Source organism: Oryzias latipes, chromosome 16 (genome assembly GCF_053564925.1).
Source record: "Oryzias latipes strain Hd-rR chromosome 16, Olatipes_Hd-rR_3.1".
Lineage (NCBI taxonomy): Eukaryota > Metazoa > Chordata > Actinopteri > Beloniformes > Adrianichthyidae > Oryzias > Oryzias latipes.
In genome coordinates, this window is record NC_136252.1 from 14,065,706 (window position 1) to 14,087,156 (window position 21,451).

General features: G+C 38.4%; 1 protein-coding gene across 2 annotated transcripts in view; it reads left to right on the forward strand.

Annotated features, from left to right (window-relative positions):
- cdkal1 (CDK5 regulatory subunit associated protein 1-like 1) overlaps positions 1-21,451 on the forward strand; it is a 252,726-nt gene that overhangs the window by 183,865 nt on the left and 47,410 nt on the right. For both annotated transcript variants that reach the window (XM_023963817.2, XM_023963818.2), the window contains exon 12: positions 765-827. In XM_023963817.2, the coding sequence (XP_023819585.1) occupies positions 765-827 (63 nt within the window). The remainder of the gene's footprint in view (positions 1-764; positions 828-21,451) is intronic.

Below are 21,451 nucleotides of genomic sequence, written 5' to 3' on the forward strand. Positions count from 1 at the left end.
ATCTTTGAGTTCATACCATACAAAATGGGAGCAATTTAGAATTTTCCTATTAAATTCTTTGACTTCATGTTCCTGATAATTTAATGTTTACTTTACAATTACCGGTACAATTCCCATTGAGACGACTGTTGTGATTCTGGGCCACATAAAGAAAATTGAATTGAAAATTGAATTGAAATTACATACCATCTACAACTGGCAAGCCACAAGCTCCCTGCTCCGCTCCATTCTGATTCATCCACTTGTAGACAAATAGATCCATGTACCTCTTTGTTTTCCTTGTCTCAGCCGGAATCTGGCTCAAAGTTTTACGACTGCATAGCTCCGACATTGCTCGCCATTTTTGTTGCACCAATAATGTTAGCTTGGGGTTGTGAGGGGCTGTAAGGTGGTGTGAGAGCGTGTAAAAAAGGGATGATGGGATGTGGGGCTGAGCTTACTCCATGCCAACATTCTGAGGTGAATTTCTAACGAGCCATTGCTGCTCTGCTGAAACTATGTCCTAAAATTGACACACGTTCTTCGCTTTGGCTAAAAACGGCATAATCATAATAAGGAGACCACTGGGAACGCTTTAAAATAAATCAAAAGATGATCAGAGTGGGACTTTTAGGCAATCTTTTTACTAATAAAGTAATTGTTTATTTGTATATTGTTTTGAGCTCAACGTTGTCTGAATTGTTTTTTTACAGTTTCAGATTTCAAATAGTTTTGAGACTAAAGGTTTTTTGTTGTCCTCCCTTCTCTCTTTTTTGTCTCTGTAGAAGAAGCAAAGGACTAGAGAGCTCTCTCAGCTTTTCCACTCCTATAACCCATATGACCACAAGGTAAGATCTCTCACGTTTTCCTTTGAAAAGTCAGCGTTTAGCTCAGCGTCACATTTCACCATATATGAATGTATTTATTTCATCTTTCTGGAGGTATTAGATGTAGTTAGGCAGTAAAGCAGAGCCAGAACAGGCATTGATGAATGTAAAAACACTCTAAAATCAAAAGACAGACAATTAAGCTTTGTTTTCTTAACTCAGTTCTAAAGTGAGATATTGATGTAGTGTTTGTGTGTGCACACACTCCTGTTTTTAGAATAGCACTTTTCAGCAGACCACATTAGCCATGTATGAGAATGAGATCATTTCCACTGCTGTCTTTCTGTATACAGATACCAAGAAAACATCCAGCACATTTTTTTTTATCTTCAGAAAACAAAACAAAAAAGAGCATTTTAACTTGTTATTTTGATGCTACTATCAGAGATAAAAAATAGATTTGCCCAGTATCTTAGATGTGAATACTATAAAATGTCTAAAAGGTTTGTGACCTGCAACTACAAAGTCGATGTTTTAAACATATTTGCGACTTAAATTTTTGGGCCTTCAAAACTTTAGAGTGGAGGGTATTTTTTTCTTTACTTTTGGTCACAGACTTTACAGCTTAAATTGCATTAAGTTGTTACAGGCTAATTAAAAGAATCAAATAGAGATCACGTTTTCACTAAGGCAGACTTGCATCTTTGCCTCCCACATGCAGAATGACACACAAAAACACGGGCACACAATATAAGCACCCACCTGATATGCACAGCTCTTTCACTCCGGAATAACACAGTTCACGGTGCAGTTCAAACAGAATTAAAGCTTAATATGGTTATAATTCATTAACACATTGTGTGGATGTTCTAAAACTAAATGCTTAGAAGCACGTTTTCATCTAGAAATTCTGACCCGTTTACACCTGTTATGCTGAACTGCTCCGTCTCACAAATATCACATTTTATTCTTTTATTTATTAGTGTTTTTCTGAGCATGTTCATTCATTGAGCTCTAGGTTTAAGGCATATGTGTTTATCAGTATAACAAAAAGCCAAAGTTCAAGTTCACTAAATTGTGTGTCTTCCTTTCTGGTGCAGGTGGCATAGATAACGCAGTTTGTCTCTGTGGACAGAAAATACTCTTTAAAGAAGAGCTGTTAACTTTATTGGGTTTTAAAAACTTTCACTCAAATACAACATTTTCTGCACTATAACCCTTGTGCTCCAATGTTGGGAGTTGGGTCATCTAGACCCACTAGACAGTGCACTGAACCTTTTTTCTTCAATGATTTGTGATCTTCACTGGTGTCCATGGATTACATGAAATCGTTCCACCTTTATCCACCTTTGTCACGGTAGGGAGAACATGTCAATGTAAGGGTGGGGTCATCTGGACCCCACAAGATAGCACAAGGGAAAAGACACACTTAAAAGCCTTAATTAGAACAAAGCAAAACAAAGGTGTGCCTTATAATCCGGAGAACCATATGGATTAATTCTAGTTTAGTTTACTGGTGTTGCAGCGACTTTGAGAGGGACCCAGCGCCCTGTCAAAAGGTTTGGTTGAAAGTTATTGTGAACATGATAACACGGCTGTACTGGTGTCAGGCAGGTTTTTTTTTTTTTTTTTAGTGTTACTAACAAAGTTACCGTAGTCCCTGTAACATTTGTTTTAGCGATTTCAGCCTGTTTTTTTTCACATGTTTAAAACAAGGTTGCGAGTTACAGATATTGGGAATATGCTAACGCGGCTAACGTATAGCGTGTTACAAACAAGTTGTAGAGTCACTAAAGTCTGACTGACCAACAGACTTGTCTCTGACTCTTATGTCTCACTTAATTTGCCTCATAGTTCGGTGTGCCTTATATATGACACAAATGAAATCGGTGCGTCTTATAATCCGGTTAGCCTTATGGTGCAGAAAGTACAATAGTTTGTGACATGCACTTTTTTGTGTGTTAGAGGAGCTTCTAGCATGTTTCAAAGCTCCTGCATGTGGCTAGTCTGAGACCGTCTGCTTTTTACAGTAGAAAAATTACATGGAGCAAATATATGCTTTATTTAACATTAACCTGATTTTTGAAGTTACAAGGCTGTTAAACATCTTCATAAAATCAGTATTTTCTGCTATAGGATTGCAAAGTTTTTCACAGATCCATGTTCATGCCTGAGTGGTTAAATACCTAAAAGTCACCAGCAAAATATGAAATGAAGGTTTTCCCACAGTGCCCTTTTTTTCAATATAGTGCTCAAAGCCGTATGGCTCTCGTATGCCTAAGCACTATGAACGGGTACACAAGCCCTTCATGCCTTTGGAGGGGAATGGTCCAGAAAAAGAATTTTAGTGTGCCTTTTTTCACAACAGCGCTCCGAAAGGGGATTAAAGACCGACAATTCTGGCTAATGTAAACTACTCTCTTGTGTGATTTTTATTTTTTTTAGGGTCAACCTTGTATCTGGAATCTTTCTATTTAATCATGAGCCAAAGTTCTTGTACATAGATGTAGATACAGACACAGATTGATCAGTAAATTGAGAACTTTGCTCCTTCTTCTTTAAAGCAGATATATATAAGAACTGCATTACTGTAGCTACACTACCTATAAGCCTGTCAATCCCACGCTCCATTCTTTTTTCTTTTTGGAAACAACACCCTAAATATTAAAGTTAATTTCCATGCATTGGGCCATTCAGTTCCCCATCTTTGACCACCACCCAAATCCCATGACACCGGCTCCTCATGTGATGTTCTTTCAGATTTCACTAGGTGCTCATCTGCAAGCTCCAGCCATAAACCTGGCTCCAGAGTGGGGTTTGGGTGACATCAGTAGTGGACCTTCTTTTAAATTTTTCCACATACATATGCTCTTATCACTCTATCTGCAATGCAAGATCCTACCGGGGGCACTGGCCCCATATAACCAAGCTCAAACTCTCACCGCCCCTACCATGATAAGGGGGTGGGTCATGTAAGGACTAAACAAAGATTAAAGGCAAAACTTTCACAAAAGCTATGCTTACACTACTTTAAGTACTATTCCTTTAGACCTAAATTTTTCTCTGAGAGAAAAACAAAAAACATTGTTATGGCTGTCCCGGACAAGCCCCCAATTTATGTTATGCCCCAAATCCCTCGTCTAGTGGCCCAAAGAGGACGCAACACATAAATGAGGCTCATTTGACATCTCCCATCTTTACCAAAAAACTACTAAATGGAGTTTAGAGATGTAGGAGTGGACTGCCATTTATTTTGAAACATGTTTTCTGTAGTTTATGTTATGTTAGGGAGGTAAGTTATTGTCTTTTGGTTTATGTTGTTTTACTAGGTAAGATTTGGATTCTTGTCTGGTAGACCAATTTTTGTTTGTTATTTTGGCCTGGGTTCACTCTGAAGTAAATACTCTAGCTCTTATGGTTCGATCAAAATAAAATCTCTTAACCTGCTTTAAGTGTGCTGGCTCTTTGGACTGGAGGGAGATGGGGCTTAATTTTTGTGTTGCGTCCTCTTTGGGCCACTAGACGGGGGACTGGGGGCGTAACATAAATTAAAAAACACAGTTAGCTGTAAGAAGAAAAAAAACCTTGCTTCTAATTTAAGCGTGTTTTCATGCATGTCCACATGTACTCGTCCTTGCCCGTGTGCACAAACCATGCAAATGTTAAAGCAGATCAGCTTGCATTAAGGCTATTTAGCTTGTGGATGGAAATAAATGAAGTCTCATAATGTCTCTGGTTTTTCATTCAAGTCCCTTGGGTGTCTGGCTCATCTCATCTTTTATGTAAGGATGTTTGTTTATGAACAAACCCGTGTGTGTATGCGTGAGAGGGTTAAGAAGATTGTGAGCACATATGGAGAATTTAAAGTGAAATGTAGAGATTTAGTTGGTGAAGTGAATTCAATTCAAACTAAAATATGAAAAAAGGAATAAAATACATTTCTATTTCTTTGTTGTTGCTTTTCCCAAGTTTTTGCTAAATTCTTCCCATCTTTGCTGCTGCATCGTAACAGTCTTTGTGTTTAAGTTCAACGTTGCTGTTTGTTCATTTAAGTTACAGTTGTGCTCATCCATTGTTTGTACGTTATAGAGACAGGAGGGTGTAAAGTGTGTGTTTGTCATGATTAATGTGAGGTATCCTTTAGCCAGATGGTGCTGAAAAAAAGCCCATCTATCAGTGCTGAAAAGACCAGTGGGCAGAAAGCTGGCAGAGCACTTTATCTGGGGCCAAGGCCCCCCCATCGGACACACTCAGCTACACACACACTCTCGCCTAAGTAAAACACCCAATCTCTGAAGCTTTGACTCTCTAACCCACTGAGCCATGTTGAAATGGTTTATTTTGAAATACATGTTCATGCTTGTTTAGTTGGACCCCTAAGTTCTGACTGGTAGACTGGCATATCCAGGGCTCTTCTATGTAATTTAAGGTTCAGGATGGAAACTGCAGTTTCTTTTGATTGCTTTGTGTCTATACACTCCTCTAATCCTACGTTCACACCAGGCAATTGGCACAGGCACAGTAATGTGCATTTAGCAAATGGCGTTCACTATAGATTGTTGCTACACAATACTTGTGGCATCACATCTTAAAGCTGTCAAATACAGTAGGGCAAAAAAAGTATTTAGTCAACCACCAATTGTTCTCCCACTTAAAAAGGCCTGTAATTATCATGATAGGTCCACCTCAACTATGACAGACAAAATGAGGAAAAAAATCCAGAAAATTACATTGTCTGATTTTTAAAGAATTTATTTGTAAACTATGGTGGAGAATAAGAGATTTCTGTCTCTCACAGACCTGTAACTTCTTCTGTAATATGATCATCTGTACTTCACTGGTTACCTGGATTAATTTCACCTGTTTGAACTGGTTCTCTATAGAAATGACACCTGTCCACAACCTCAAACTGTCACACTCTAAACTCCACTATGTCCAAGACCAAAGTGCTGTCTAAGGACACCAGAAACACAATTGTTGACCTGCACCAGGCTGGGAAAACTGAATCTGCAATAAGTTAGCAGCTTGGTGTGAAGAAATTAACCGTGGGAGCAATTATTAGGAAATGGAAGACAAACAATACCACTGATAATCTCCCTACATCGGGGGCTCCCTGCAAGATCTCACCCTGTGGGGTCAAAACAATAACAAGAACAGTAGGCAAAATTTCCCAGAACCACATGGGGGACCTAGTGAATGACCTGCAGAGAGCTGGGACAATTGTAACAAAGGCTACAATTAGTGACACACTACGCCACCAGGGACTCAAACCCTGCAGTGCCAGACGTTTCCCCTGCTAAAGCCCATACATGTGCAGGACCATCTAAAGTTTGCTAGAGAGCATTTGGATGATCCAGAAGAGGATTGAGAGAATGTCCTATGGTCAGATGAAACCAAAATACAACTTTTTGGTAAGAACTCTTCTCATCGTGTTTGGAGGAGAAAGAGTGCTGAGTTGCATCCAAAGAACACCATACCTGGTGTAAAGCATGGGGGTGGAAACATCATATTTTGGGGCTGTTTTTAAGCAAAGGGACCAGGACGACTTATCCATGTAAAGGAAAGAATGAATGGGGCCATGTATGGTCAGATTTTGAGGTAAAACCTCCTTCCATCAGCAAGGGCATTCAAAAAGGCTGATTCTTTCAGCTCGACAAAGACACTGCCCGGGTGACGAAGGAGTGGCTTTATAAGATGCACTTCAAGGTCCTGGAGTGCCCTAGCCAGTCTCCAGATCTCAAGGGAGTTGAAATTCAATGTTGCCCAGTGACAGCCCCAAAACATCACTGCTCTGGAGGAGATCTGCATGGAGGAATGGGCCAAAATACCAGCAGCAGTTTGTGGAAACCTTCGAAGTTTTACCGACTGTCATTGTCAACAACAGGGTATAACAAAGTATTGACTTGAACTTTTGTTATGCACCAAATACTAGTTTTCCAACTTAATTTACAAACAAATTCTTTAAAAATCAGACAATGTGATGTTCTGGATTTTTTCAGATTTTTGTCTCTCATAGTTGACGTTTACTTGTCACAAAAAATCACAGGCCTCTCTAATCTCTTTAATTTAGATAACTTGCACAATTAGTGGCTGCTGACTAAATACTTTTTTGCTCCGCTATAATTTCGTCCGGGCACAAACCACAGTTATTCATTTTTCCTCCATAATCATTCTTTAAATAGTTGGCTCTTCTGTGAGTTAAAATGGACACCATTCATACGTAACAACCAAGATAAAGTCCCTAAAGTTAAACTGGTTGGACTTGAAGACACGTTCCATGGCTGTACTTGGAGCCAAAAAACAGAATTAAAAAGAGCGTAACTACGCGTGAACATGAGAGTTTTGAACATGGAAGCCCGAAACACACATTTACCTGTGTTTACACAGACTTTTCGTTGAAAGTGATTGTTTCCGAGCCCGGTGTGAACATAGCATAAGAGGGCCCTTCTTTAGTCAATGACTACATCTAAATTCAGGCAACCATAACGTAGAGACACTTCATATGTGTTTTTATGAGATTTAGAAAAAATCAATTTGTGTGGATGGGCAAAACCTTTCCAAGACACAAAATTGATCTTTTTTTTAAAAGAATTCTGATTCCAGAACATCTAGTTGCTATGGTTAAGGAAGCAAGGCTGATGTATTAAGCTTAAATTAAAAGTGATTGTTATTTAATTTGACAGTTTTATGCTATAATCATCATAAACTTGATATAATCTATTGTCCTCATTTTAATTATGTCAAATGATAAAATGGGTTTTTATCAGGACTATTTGATTTCTTTTATACCCCAGAAAAGATCTTATCATTCAAGCTCTGTGAAAATGTGTACATTTTGAAAAAAAAAACCTGCATAAACAGTCTTCAAAGCATCTTCTGGTCCTTTTGTTGCATCACTGTGTCCTGGGCTTTAGGATTTGACTCCCTGAAGGCGCCACGCTTCCAAGTTGACTCTCGCAGCCCCACATCATGCTTAAGTCATTGTCATCGCATGTGTGACAGTTGTGCCTCTCTCAGATGTATCTGGTTAACAGAACGCATCTCGCTTCACCACAACAGTCTCCTGAGAACACACACAGACGCACACACAGACTCACAAATATGTGATCCACACTTAGTTCATGGGCCTGAATGACGGGGTGACAGTTTTCCCTGGAGCTAAAGGGAAGGGACAGGCTGCCAACATGGTCTGCTGCACCTGCCCGAAAGCACAAGACACAGAGTGAAAAAAAAACAGGACAGAGGATAGAGATGATGAAATGAGAATACACTTCCTTTGGGTTTGTCTAACTCATTGTCTGCTTTTTGATCATTGACGGAAAAGAGTATACCCCGATAAGGGGGGCGGGTATTGAAACTGTGTTTGTGATTCTTCTCAAGAATTTTATTTTAAAATAAATATTTGATACACTCTCTCACACTTTCAATATTTTTTTCCCTAATCAGGAAATATTGTTTTCTGCATGATGCTGAGCTGATAAAAAAAATCTGTTTTAAACCATTTCATTTCAAATTGCTTTTCAGCTACTCTCAGGCTACTTTGTATTTGTCAAAACTTTGCTCTTTTATTTTTGAATGAGAGAAGTTTGAATTATTAAATACTTTAATAGGGAAACTGTCCCATTGATTGTGGGTTCTTTTTTTAGCTGTTCAAAATGCTTAATTTGTAAACAACACATGATTTAAACAAATATATTAAAAATACGAATATTTTTCTTGACTCTATTTTGCATCTGGAGCATAGGTGGAGCTGTTGTGTTTGCCTTGATCATAGCATATCTGTTCTAACTGTCTGTACACTTTCTCTTGTTGGTTATAGAATTTGACTTTTATTTTTTTTTTACATTAATATTAGACCAGGTGTACTGCCTGGAGAAGGAGTTTTAAGACCTCTGACAAAAGATGAATGACTGAGTCATTCCTCAAACTGACTTTAAGGGGTCTGCATAATAGCTTACTGGGCATGATAGAGTTACACCTCCTGCTAGATCAAAAGAAAACAGCCGTAGAGCTAACTGGGTTTGTTTTTTTGCGTGTTTGTGTTTGTGTGCGCATGTACGTGATTCCAGATAATATATATATCCATCCTTGTAAAACACAGCAAGAGAATGTTGTATTGTTGCTTCTGTTGCACAGGAGAAGCTTCCAGGTTGCTGAAACCATTCATTTCAGCTGTAAGGTGTGGAAGTTGCTAAATGGACATCTATCTTCACTATGGGTCTCATTTACCGACCTCTCAGGTTTAGGCTGCTAAGGCCTAAGTTAGTAAATCTCTCTGTGGAAGATCATGTGACATCAAAGCCACACTAGACTGTTGATCACAGAAGCTTTGCAGATTTTTCCTTTTTAAAAAAAAAAATTGTTTTCATCTATCAGCTGCCTCATCTTTGCATCCACTGACCAACCAAAGGGGGCATCGACTTCACCTACACGAATGGCTTCCAGTCTGTAGGGGATTAGGTTCCACTTCTGATCTACTCAACATTACTGCAACCATGAGTTTACACAACCCAATTTCCTTCATGTTCAGTTAATCTGCAACTGGTAAAAAGATCTATGCTAAATGGTCTTTTGCTCTTCTGGAAGTGCAGGTGGCTGTTCAGAGCAGCAGTGCGTGGATATGAAACTCAAGTAAGGGGCCGCTTTAGATGCATGGGTCACTGGTGGGCATTAAAGCACCATTTCCAGATTTAATGCATGCTTGTGTGTGCCCAGATTTAATAGAGGACATGTCTCATTTTATAGATATGATGGGTTTTTTGGTCATTTTTTTTTTATGTTGAACTTCAGATAACTCGGAACAATGCAAAAACAGAATCTTAAGAACGTAAAAGGACGCGTGTTTCAGTAAAAATTGTTGTGTTTTCTATCATGCAAAAAAAACAACCGTATCAAGAAGGTTTTCTGATAGCAAAAATGTTTTTAGATTGGGGAAAATATTTAATACACTTGGATTTTTTTCTAAGATTAAGAATTCTTGGTAAAACCAATTTTCTTACTTCATTGGCAGATTATGTTTTTTTTAATTTAAAGACAATGAACTAATCGACTAAGAATTTTTGACTCATTTCTTAAGGACCTGTTTTTACTGTAAATTGCTTAAGGTGATGCCTTTAAGCTCCATTCAGACTGAACCCAATGTGTGCAGTTTTAATGTCAAGTCAATGCACAGCTGTGATCAGAAGTCCTTTTTGTCCCTTTCAAATATTTAAGAGTGATTTCTAAACATCAGTCGTATCTTCCATGCCCCCAAACACATCAGGAGTATCAAGTTTATGATCACATTTTTGGACAAACGGCGACTTTGACACACGTCAAGAGAGAGGCAGCGGACACAAATTTGGCCCACCAGTTGCATTCAATGTGAACGAAGCATTAGGAGCCCTATCTCGGTCTTTATTATTTTTATTTACATTTGGCTTTTTGGTCTTGTGTCTTTAGTTTTGCTCTATTTTAATGTTTTTTTTTTTCCTACAGTGATATAAATCTATCAGTGCATATGATAGATTTCTCATAAATGGCAAAGAGAAAGATAACTTTGCAGTATATCAGAATAAAAAATCCATAAATATTTAGAATCAATGTCCAAACTTTAAAAAAGAGAAAAAACAATAAGTCGAAGTGACCCATTGTTTAAAAGTGGTTCAGTGTTTCCCTATAGCTCCCTATGATTCACCAACAAGAGGACATGTAGGTACAGATGCACACCTGTGACAGTGGGACAAATGAAGCCTGGGACTTGGAGCTGCTTTAGAGTGCAGGTGAGGCGCATTGAAAGGAGGGAAAGTGAGTGTTTGGAGGGAGGAGAAAGAAAAGTAATGAATGACAGACTTGCTAAATGGTTGCCTAGACAAGAGAGTGAATGCTTTCACATTCTGTCAATAGACATCCCACTCAGATGAGACCTTCTGAAAAAAAGCATTTGAGCTTAATTGTTGATGTGTGTGCTTGTGTCCCCCTTTCTCTCATTATTAATCTGCAGCTGCTCTCTTGTAAAGTTTGACGTTTGCACAATTTCAGAAGAAAAACAATGTAATGCGTTCCAGGTAATATGTCCCGATACCTGAGACTACCATGTTGATTTTAGTCCATGAACAATAAAATTAAAAAAATGTTTTTACCAAACTTTATAAGGTTTTGAGCCCAAATGAGCTTCTTTAACCACATCTCTGATTCATTTAGAATTGAACTAAACAGAGAACCTTTTCTTAGATTCATGTGTTTTGTGCCTCTAATAATTGATAAATGATAACTGGAATCATTTAGCATATTTGTGTGTGAAGAATTTTCAGTATCTTTAAAAAAAATGTTTCTGGGGAAAAAACTTTTAAACATTAAAATGTTTTGCTTATTTAGTAATGTATCTTAATGCATTTCCTCCAACTTGACCCTGCAGATGCATGTACATTTATTTCTCTGCGGGTTTTAAAAGAACATTTTATGACTCGTAGATTCTTTTCTTTTACGATTTGGATGCCGCCATGCTGAACTCCTCTCACACTCCAGAAGGCAAAGTGATTAGTGATTCTGAAGTGAGTCTAAGTGGGTTCTGTTGCTTGTTTCCTTAATAAGTGTTACTCTGTGATGGACAGATGACCTATCTCAGTTGTGGTCTGCTGCTCTCCCTGTGGCAGCTGGGACAAGTCTCCATTGAGACTCTAACTAGGGTAAAGTAGATTTGGGTGAATGGAAGTACAATTCTCCTTCTCTAATTGGACTGACTGAACAGAGTCTTAAGGTGGAATAAATTGTCTTGCAAAATAGCAGTTTTGGGCCTCATTCACCAAACCACAGCACCATAGTTCCTACATTTTAGAAGAGGCTTTAAAAAAAGGGATGCATTGGATTCAGAAAGTTGTCATCAACAGAACTGTTTGATCATTGCTATTTAAAACAATGTTGCTTTTAATCCATCTTAAATTTATTTTTTTGACTCAAATCTGTACCATTTCAAATGATTATTTTAGGTTCAAATAAAAAATGTCAGCGGAAGAAAAAGCAATTTCAAGTATGTTGGATTGAATGTTCCTTTTTGTTTGAATACTTAAACTATTAGCATTTAAACACTAATACTAAGCCGTTCTGCCTCTTCTTTTGAAAGGACACGCTTTCTTTTGAAAGTGCTAAAAAGTGCAACAAAATACTTGAAGTGGTTCACTTTCTTTTAACATAAATGTCTAAAGAAGCAGGCTGCCTTTCAATCAACAGGTTTTCAAGAGGATATTGTGCACAGAAACGGTTTTTACATATTTCATTTCCTTGATCAGATCAGGCAGCAGCGCACATGTTCTGTCTGACCTATAGGCGGGGGTTTAAAATGGTTGATGCTGGTGAAAGCTCACAGAGCTGATGCAGAATCAACTTTGAAACTATTTAGGAACCAAAACCCTAAGACTTTTACTCATACTGAGTTTATAATCAATGTGAAATGCATAACGGTCTCAGTTATTAACCTTACAATTGTGATCTTACATTTCAACACTTTAATTTCATTAGTTTCTTTAACTGACAGCAGGTGTTTTTGTGGGTTTGGGATGGAAAACTGTTGGCAAAAAATATTTTTTTGCCTCATTTTAATGCATTGATTACCTCACATGCCATTTCTGAAAGACTGAAAATGTAAAAACATGCATATTTTTAGAGAAATGAAAGTTTGATGGAAGTAATTACAGGGCAGCGTGTGCTTCACTCCTAAAAAGGATCAACACAGAGTTGAAGCCTCTAAGTTTTTTTTCTCCTCAGCTAAATATTTTAGAAAACATTTTATGTTGTTATTTTGAGTTATCTTTCCTCTGAAATTTGTTTTATGATTGCATGGACAGTTTTCTGGAACAAAAATGCAAAAAGTCTTTGTCCCATCTGTGAACAAATCAAATCAGATTAGTGTGCATAAAATCAACCATTTCCTCTTTACCATTTTATCCTTATAAAAAAAACTTAGATGATTGTTTAAATTATTGCCTTATTTTAATTTATAATTTTGCAGTTCTTGTATATTTTTTTTAGTCAGTTGAAATTGTTTTATATTTTCTTGAATTCATTTATTTTGTAATGTTAGAAAAAAAATAGGAGGGCAGCCATATCTTTCTTTTTATCTGCTTCTTTTACCCACAATTCTCCCCCAATGTCATGACTCTTCGTTACAAACAGCTGGAATAAAACTGGAGTTATGCATTAAAGATCCTTGTAAAGCTGAAAGATGGTTTATGAAGGAATCTCAAAGCTAATAGATCAGAGTCATGATGTATTTTTTTAATCTTTTTTGTTTCAAACAAGTTGTTTGGATTTCTTTAAAAGAAATGATTTCTTGTGCGTGCTGATATGAACAGACTGCCATGAAAAAGAAAAGCTGAGTCTTCCCAGCTGTTTTCTTTTTCTTTCTCTAAATTTTTCCAAGTTGTTGCCTCATTTTGATCACCATTCCCTACTTGCTTCACTCCTAGTGCAGCTCCTGGCTGTGTGTTGATGAGAGCCAGGCTTGTTGAGACAAGGTAAAGCTGTTTGAAGTCTTGCCAGTGAAAAAGTGGAGTTTAAACCCATTAAATAGTGAAAAAGCGTTTGGGATTTTCTGCCTTTATTGCTGCAGACGGCTTTTTTTTTTCATTTATGTTGTATTTCATGCTTCTAAGAAGTCAAAAAGAAAAGGTGAATAGCTGCATGGTAAGATCAAATGGTTTGAAGTCAGTCTGTTTTTTTGTTTTTTTTCCAGTTTGTTTGCCATGTCACTCTTTTGTAGGTTATCTTCATGTCTGGATCTCCATCTATTTGAGTGCAGAACGCTTTAAGTCCTGCAGTTTGGTATAAGAAAGTGTCTCACTTTTACTCAGTGATTATTCAAAACCAATTGTGTTTTGTAAGATTTGGTCATTATTTTCCTTGTTAAAATGAATGATTACATTCTTGCTGATTTACTAAGCTCGGGACCGTCCCTCCATGTTTGACGCCAAAAACCAGGGATCACCAGCTCATCGCATGGCAAACATTAAATCGGGAAGGAATTCTAAAAATCAATCATTTTAAATTGTTTTCAGCTGTGGAGGAAGCCAGAATACTCGAGAAAACCTGCTCATGCTTGATGTGAAGGACCGGTTTTGTGTCTGCATGCTGTCTCTGGGGTATTTGCATGGGGATGATTTTGTTTCAGCAAAGTCACGTGAGAGGCGGATCTGGTCAAGTCAGGTCAGGTGTGCCACTCAGGTGTTCCTTTCCTCTCCTTCCTGTGGTGGGACAGTGAACACTAGCTAAAAGTAATCATCTGTGAAAGAGGTAAACAAGCTCTGCTTTTCCCTCAATCAAGAAAACAGTTGTTTGAAAAAGATGTTTTTATTTCCAGCATCTCCTAAAAAAGAACTCAGCTTGAGAGAGAGAGACATTTGAGCATTTTAAATCCACCTGTTACACAAACACTTATTTCTCCTGAACACATTTCAGGTGAAATAAAAGTTTGGATTCATCTGTGGTGCGTCTCCCTTGGGTTGCGTCAGGAGTCCGTCTCAAGACTGTCACTGCTGCGTCTCCTGTTTGACCCCCCTGGCTTCAAGAGTGGTTTGTCCTGCCACCCCCGTGTCATCCACATCCAAAACTCCCAATGTGCGATATTAATGATCAATATTGCGATGACGATATGACTTGCGATATTTGAGGAAAAAGCAAAACAACCAAGAACATAACTTCCATTTCACTGCAAATAAGAGTTAACCCCTTGTCTGCAAAGGAGGCTAACATCTAACATAAAAGAGCTCCGTCTGATTGGTCAACAACGTATGGGCGTACATCTAATTGATTAAATGCATAAATGGATTGATTTCATTCATTAAATACTTCAAGCTGCCATAAGATTGTTTTTAACACATTTAAGGTAACCTTTTATTAAAATTTTTGCCATCTTTTGCGATATGCGTATTGGACAGCTTGATATCGCGATAACGATAAATTTGCGATATATATATTGTGCAGGCCTATCCAAAACGATGCCCTCTACTTCCTCACTGAGTCCTTGAAAAATGCATGTTTTATGTTTTATACTCCCTAAAAACGTCAACTATGGCCGAAAAAGGTCAAAGGTGTTATCTGCGGTGTAAACGCGCTTTATCGTGTAGGCACATCACCTGAAATATAAAAGAACATTTGATACATATTTATTTTGAAAGTACAACAGAAGCTTTTATTCTGAAAACCCGGCCATATTTCTTGTCTCTCCGGACTGGAAAACAGCTTGTGTAGAGATGGACATCAGTAGCATGACATGACAACGCAAAACAACAAAAACGCCATGGACCCGTGTAAATCAGGCATGAGCGTTGGCTTGATAAAAGAAAGAAAAACAGCATTTCCTTTGAGTCGGATCACACGGCTAACCGATGTACACATTTTTCCATCTCCAGTGGAACGACAAGCAGAGAAAAAAACAACAGATCTACAGAATTAATCGTCATCATTTTAACTTTTACTATTTTTACAGTGTCTCCTCCCTCTCAGTTCTTCCTCAACCATCTGTCTTTGGGTCTTGTGTTTTCTGCTTTTGTAGGACTCCGTTCCTCGGGGCAACAGCACTTTAAAGGGGTTATCTGTTTTCTGCTACTTAGTTAGAATAAACGTGTCTTGGGTTGGAGGGAGTCGTACCCCGAGGGCTCGTCAGCCGGCTTGATGACACGACGCTCCTGTTGAGTGAAATCGGGGAAGATCAAGTTCTTTAAGGACATATATATTTGCTGCGTTTGAAAAACCAGGCTCTCCTCTGAAGTCTTTAAGTGCTGTGTTTAATGTATTTATGCGTTACCCATCTAATGGGAATTCACTGTTGTGTGTTAAATAATCAATCTATGGTTAGGTTCATTTTTATGTAAAAGTAAATGAAAAAGGAACTAACGCTGTTTTAATAGATAAAAATAGTTTTCAAACTTAAAAAAATGTCTTTATAAGAACAATAAACCCAAAATGTGATAATTGGGTAAGTCTTCAAAAAAACAGGAATTCTGTCGGGTTAATAACCAGTTTTGCCCTGTTTTGTTGTTAATAAACAACCAACCAACACATCGTCTGGAAACATTTTGAGAAAATAAAAATAATCGTAGGCTTTGCCTAACACGTGGACCACAAAGACAACGTCAGGATAAATGATCAACTTTTCTACGTGAAACAATATCTGTGAAAACAGTGGACACTTTAATTATACATTGCTTGTTTACATGATTTGGTTTTTGGTGCTCTTTTTCTGAAGCAACATCTGTGTGTCAACTGACACAGATACATGTGTTCTACAGACTGCTGTAAAATGAACAACGTGTAGATGCTCAATTTTACACAGCCTGTTTGTAAAAGTCGTAACAAACGGCAAAAGGCAAAATCCCAGTCGTCTCCCCTCATGTAGAAGCAACGCGGTGCCCTGAGCCCAGTTCCTTTTCAGGAATTGCAGCATAAATAGATTAAATCAAAGTGTCCTTACAGCTTTGTTTGTGCATATCTGAAGATGTATGACCCATTTTCCCCGTTTTTTTCCATGTATCCTTGAATCAGTGTCCTCCCAAGCTGTCTTTGCGTTACTTTTCTCAGCACGTGCGTTTGTGTGTGCGAGTTTGTCCGCCTGCATGGCGTATCTGTGTTGTGGCTCCGATGGAAAGCAGTGCCTCTCCCTGTGTGCGTGTGTGTGCGTGTGTGTGTGCGTCGGGCTTTCTGCCTGGTGTTCTCTCAGGCTGTGTCTGTACATGTCACTGCAAGGCCACATCGTAATTCCATTGTTTGGAGAGTGGTTTTCAGCTGGACAACACTTGTAATGACAACAAGTCCTCCAGCTAGAGCTTTGTGAACACACGCACCAGTCCATTCCACCCCCATGGGAAAAACACTGGGGAATCACGGCTTTCTCCTCTATTAAATAACATCTTCTATACATATATTTAGTGCATCTAACTAACGCTGGTGCAGACTTTCAGGCATCAGATAAGACTGTATTTCTAGCTTGACTGCTATGATAATAAACAATCTTACAGGCTGTTTATTTAACTGATGTTGTGTATACATGTCCAAAAACAACCGACTAGACAAATCTTGCTTTAAGCTCCAAACGTCAGATTATTAAAGTTTATATTTTGGGTTTTCTCTTTTTGGTACTTTTTAGTGTCCCACAAATTCTGTTAGCAATTCAGCGGGTACTCTCTTTAAAGATCCACTCCGATCATCTTTTCATATAGAGTAAAAGTGTTCCCAGTGGTGTTTTAATTATGATTGTGCTGTGTATAAAAAAAAAAAAAAAAACTGTCGTTTTTTTTAGAGTATAGTTTATGCAGAGCGGCAGGAAGCCATTCGAAATTCTTTTCTAAGTTGTGGGCAGGACTGTTGGTGCAACTCTGTCCCCTTTCCATTACTGAGAGCTTTCCGTTTACATTTTCTCCCACTAGCTTTCAGCCCCTCACACTCACAACCCTTCAGCGGTGCAACAAAAATGTTAAGCATAGTAAAGCTATCCAGTCGTACTGTTTGGAGCCACATGCCAATACGGACAAGGAAAACAAACATGGATCTATTTGTCTGCAAGTGGATGCATCAGAATGGAGCGGAGCGGGGAGACCGTGGCCGGACCGGCCAAATTTTCTATGTCACAAACATTAAAAACAGAAAAGTCTTTTCCCACCGGCATTCGTTCGTCTGCTCCCGATTCATAACGATTTAAATAAAGGAATACTCAGAAATGCGATTTTAATTTTAATTGTCTTTATATATGTCCTCCATCATCAGAAAAATGCCCCAAGAGCATGTTAAAAACACTAAAAAGCTGTGATGTGCATAGTGGCTGAACGTCAACACCATTGCCCAAATCCTTAGTTGTTGTTTTTTTTTTTTTTGCTCTAGTACTTTTTTGCTCTACTCTTTACTCTTTAATTGCATCTTCAACATCTCCAACTGCCTTGCTTCAGGCTTTGATGGAGCACGCGTTGCATTGTATTTATTCATAGAAAACCTATTTTCCAAACTAAAAGAAGTCAAAAGTCAATCCGTTTGAAAACTGTGTGAAGAAACGACCCCTTTCACAAGTAAACAACACTTTGAACAGCAGGACACGCAAGGCTTTGAGCCTTTATGGAGGATGTGAGCTGTTTATATTTCTGATGTTCCGTACTGGATATGAGTAAACAATCTTCAGTAGAAAGATCAGATTCAGATGAGAGTTGAGGACCTAAAAGCAGAAGATATTGTGATTTACCAGAATGTAGAGCTATTTCATCATTTTGCCATCTGCATTGAAAAATGCTGTTGACATTGAGGGATGAAGGTGCTTGGAGCCTCTCTACAGGTTTGCATGTTCAGCTGAAAATGGCCTTGTGGTTATTTAGATGCACAAGTATGTATATGTCTTTCATGGCCCACTGTGGTACCTGAGATGCTAAACGCTGAACCTTGACTTAATACAAAACAAAAAATGGTTTTAGGGAGTCTAAAGGATTTGTTTTCTCTTTTTTTTGTTGAGGTCACAAAGACCTCTGAAAGCACAGAGAGCTTATATATTTTTTAAAGACACCAAGCAGTAAAAACTGTTGATGCGCAAAGATTTCCATGTGTAAAATGGGAAATCGTGGTGAATTTATATGTGCAAGAGCTCACCCAGCAGGGATATTCCACATATCTTATGACCCGGTGTGCTTGTTTGACCCAGTCCATATTTTATCTTCATGTTGAATAATGGCCTGTACTTACCCTACTGCTGTTGCTGTCTACTTTCAGCATTTGTTCAGATAATAGAACCACTTTGAATTTGTGGAGATTCCCTAGAGATGTCGTACATTTCTATTTTTTTTTTTTTAGGAAATTCTGTTTCCTCTGTTCAAGCAGATCTTACCTGAGGGGAAAACAGTGGTGTTTTATGATATTCCGTGTGCTGAAATTGACTACATTGAATGTAAACATTAGTTGTGCAAAGCAGTGCTGTGAAAATGCCAGTGAGGAAAAAGGCATCTGCTGGTAAAACGTGATAAATCAAACATAACGCTTGTTAAAAGCTTTGGGAGCTTCACAGTCTTGAAGTACCTGTTGATGTGTCATAAAAATCTAAAGACATGCCTCAAATCCTATAGCACTTCAATTAATTACTAAGAAAGTGCAAACTATTGGTAAATATTTCCATAGTGTGTAAAAATTCTAAAGAGTGGGGGGGGATGGGTGTATATGCATGCTGATAAACATGTCTCGATTATAGATTAAGGTACCGTAGTAATTGAAGGTGGGCAAGAAGAAATAAACCAAAGAAAAAAGCCAGAGTGAACCAAACTAAAGAAACCAGATGAACTAAAACATCACAAATATCTGATGGGACCAAATGAAGCCATTGTGCTCTATATGCTGGGAGAAGGAATAATCCAAATAAGCAGCTGCTGTGGGGGTTGGTAAATGGTAAAATGGCGTATACTTATATAGCGCTTTTCTACCTTCTTTGAAGGCCCAAGGCGCTTTACAGTCACAGACCCATTCACCCATACACACACACATTCACACACTGATTACCACAATTCAGGTGGGATGAACAAAACAAGTTCAATAGCCTGAACAATCAACACAAATATCTATGTATCAAAGTCAGCCGGTCCGGACCAAGTCCTGAAAGTTGCGTTTAGTCTGTGTCCAGACTGCCGTCAACTGGACATGTCAACAAACCACAAGACTAAATATCTCTTTAATCATTGGCCAGCAATTACGAGGGCGGGGTGCAGAAATGAGAGAAAGAATAATGGAAGTCCTGCGCTTTTGCAGTCCTTGGGATAGTTCGCGGATTCAAACTTTAGATTCCGTGGACTAATTTTAAATGTCTGTATCAACGTCAGGTACAACACTTTTTATTTCCAACTTTGGTACAGCAGAGGCATGCTGTAAGGCGGTTACTGAGGAAACGACCTCTAAGAAAGTACACTGATAAGTATTTATGACATATAGATTGACGGGAAAACAGTGTGAGAAGCGATGTGTGTCACGGCAAAAGTCCTTTCCTACTTCGTTTACATCCCGTAAACACCGGCTACGGTGGCCGTATTGGTCCGGTTGTTCCACTGCTAGCATGGAGCCTATTCAGATTGCATTCAGACTGAGAAAACCCGGAGCGAACCGAAGCTCAGTTTAATTGGAAATGAACTGAGACCACCTGAAAAGATGGGTCCAAGAGCGGTTCTTGGTCCTGGGTCCACCTGGCTGTATTCAAACTGAAAGTTTGATCCGGATTATTGGGAAAAAAGGAACTCTGGTTCACTTTAAGTCTAACATGTACTAAACATGATCAAAACTAAAAACCAAACCAAAAAAAGGCACAAAAACAGAATATTAAAAAAAGGCCCAGTAGGGCTTGTTGGGTTCCTATTGTTTATTCTCCAGTGGGCTTCCCTTATAATTTTTAGTGAACTTCTGCTGCTCTACAGTGAATATGATCTAGAAAACTGCAGATTTTTTTTTTTTTAATTTTGGCTAAAAACTGGATAATCATAACTGAAAGACCATTGGGAACGCTTAGAAAATTAATCAAAAAATGATGGGAGCGGGTCTTTAAACCCTGCCAGAGACACCACAGGACTTTGAAGCAGCAAATTTGGGGACATCTTTGGGCAAAAACCACCCCAAAAAAAAGTCACGTCACCGATCATGACTGGTATTGGCCGATCTTACAACACATTTGAGTAAAGCTATTTCTGTAAAAGCCAGCTACTGAGGATTAGGCCAACTTTACTGCAGAAGGAAATGCATCTATTGATAGTCTGTTCCCAAAAAGTTTTGTAAACCATTCCAACCTGTGTATCTCTAGGTATGTGCGTCATTGCACACATAGACATCCATGTTACAGAGTCCATTTATTTTAGTTTTTTATGTTGTGTTTTCTTTAATCATGCATAGTCCTGATGCGTGATGAAAACAAGCGCACAATATTAATCTTTCACATAAATATATTTTCACGTGGCTTTGAAACGTAATCAGGAAAACTGTTTCTTTGAAGCAGTTTTTTTTTAAACCTCCCATTAGAGGAACTTGTTGTGTTTACACAGCAGATTGAGAGCAACACATGTTTAGACCTGACTGTTTGGACAGTTGGACTGCGCTCAAACAGTTTGAAACTGGATCTTAGAGAAGGCACATAAAGATGGAAATTCACAAACATAAGTAATTTAGATAAATTAGGAATCCCATTGTAATTTTAATCCAGGGAGATTAGAAACAAAGATTTTCCCGGCATTTACAGACCCTTTGCAAATCATAAAGATTCAGATATTTTAATGCTTTTCTTCACACACAAAGTCTTTATTTTTGACATTAAAGGTCCTTTTTCCATTTAAATACTTTTTCATAATAATTCTCGACCCAAAAGCATCAGTGAACATTAAAAACCGTTGGTAACAATATTCACAGAGACACTGAAACATGCTTAACACGCCTCCTTCAAGTGCTTATGCAAAAGCAGTAAACAGGAAAACTCCTGTGAGCGTGTCCATGGTAGCTCCGGCTTCTCTTAAGGTGACGGCTGAATGCTGAGATTTGGGCTTTTTGTCTTCCTTGTCTGCTTTTGATGGTTGTTGGTTTGAAAGACGCAGCTGTGTGCGAGTACACTAGACTCTTCAGGCTCTTTCTGATTGCAGCTCGCTGCCTTTGACTAATGCTCATTATGTTGGTTTGTATAT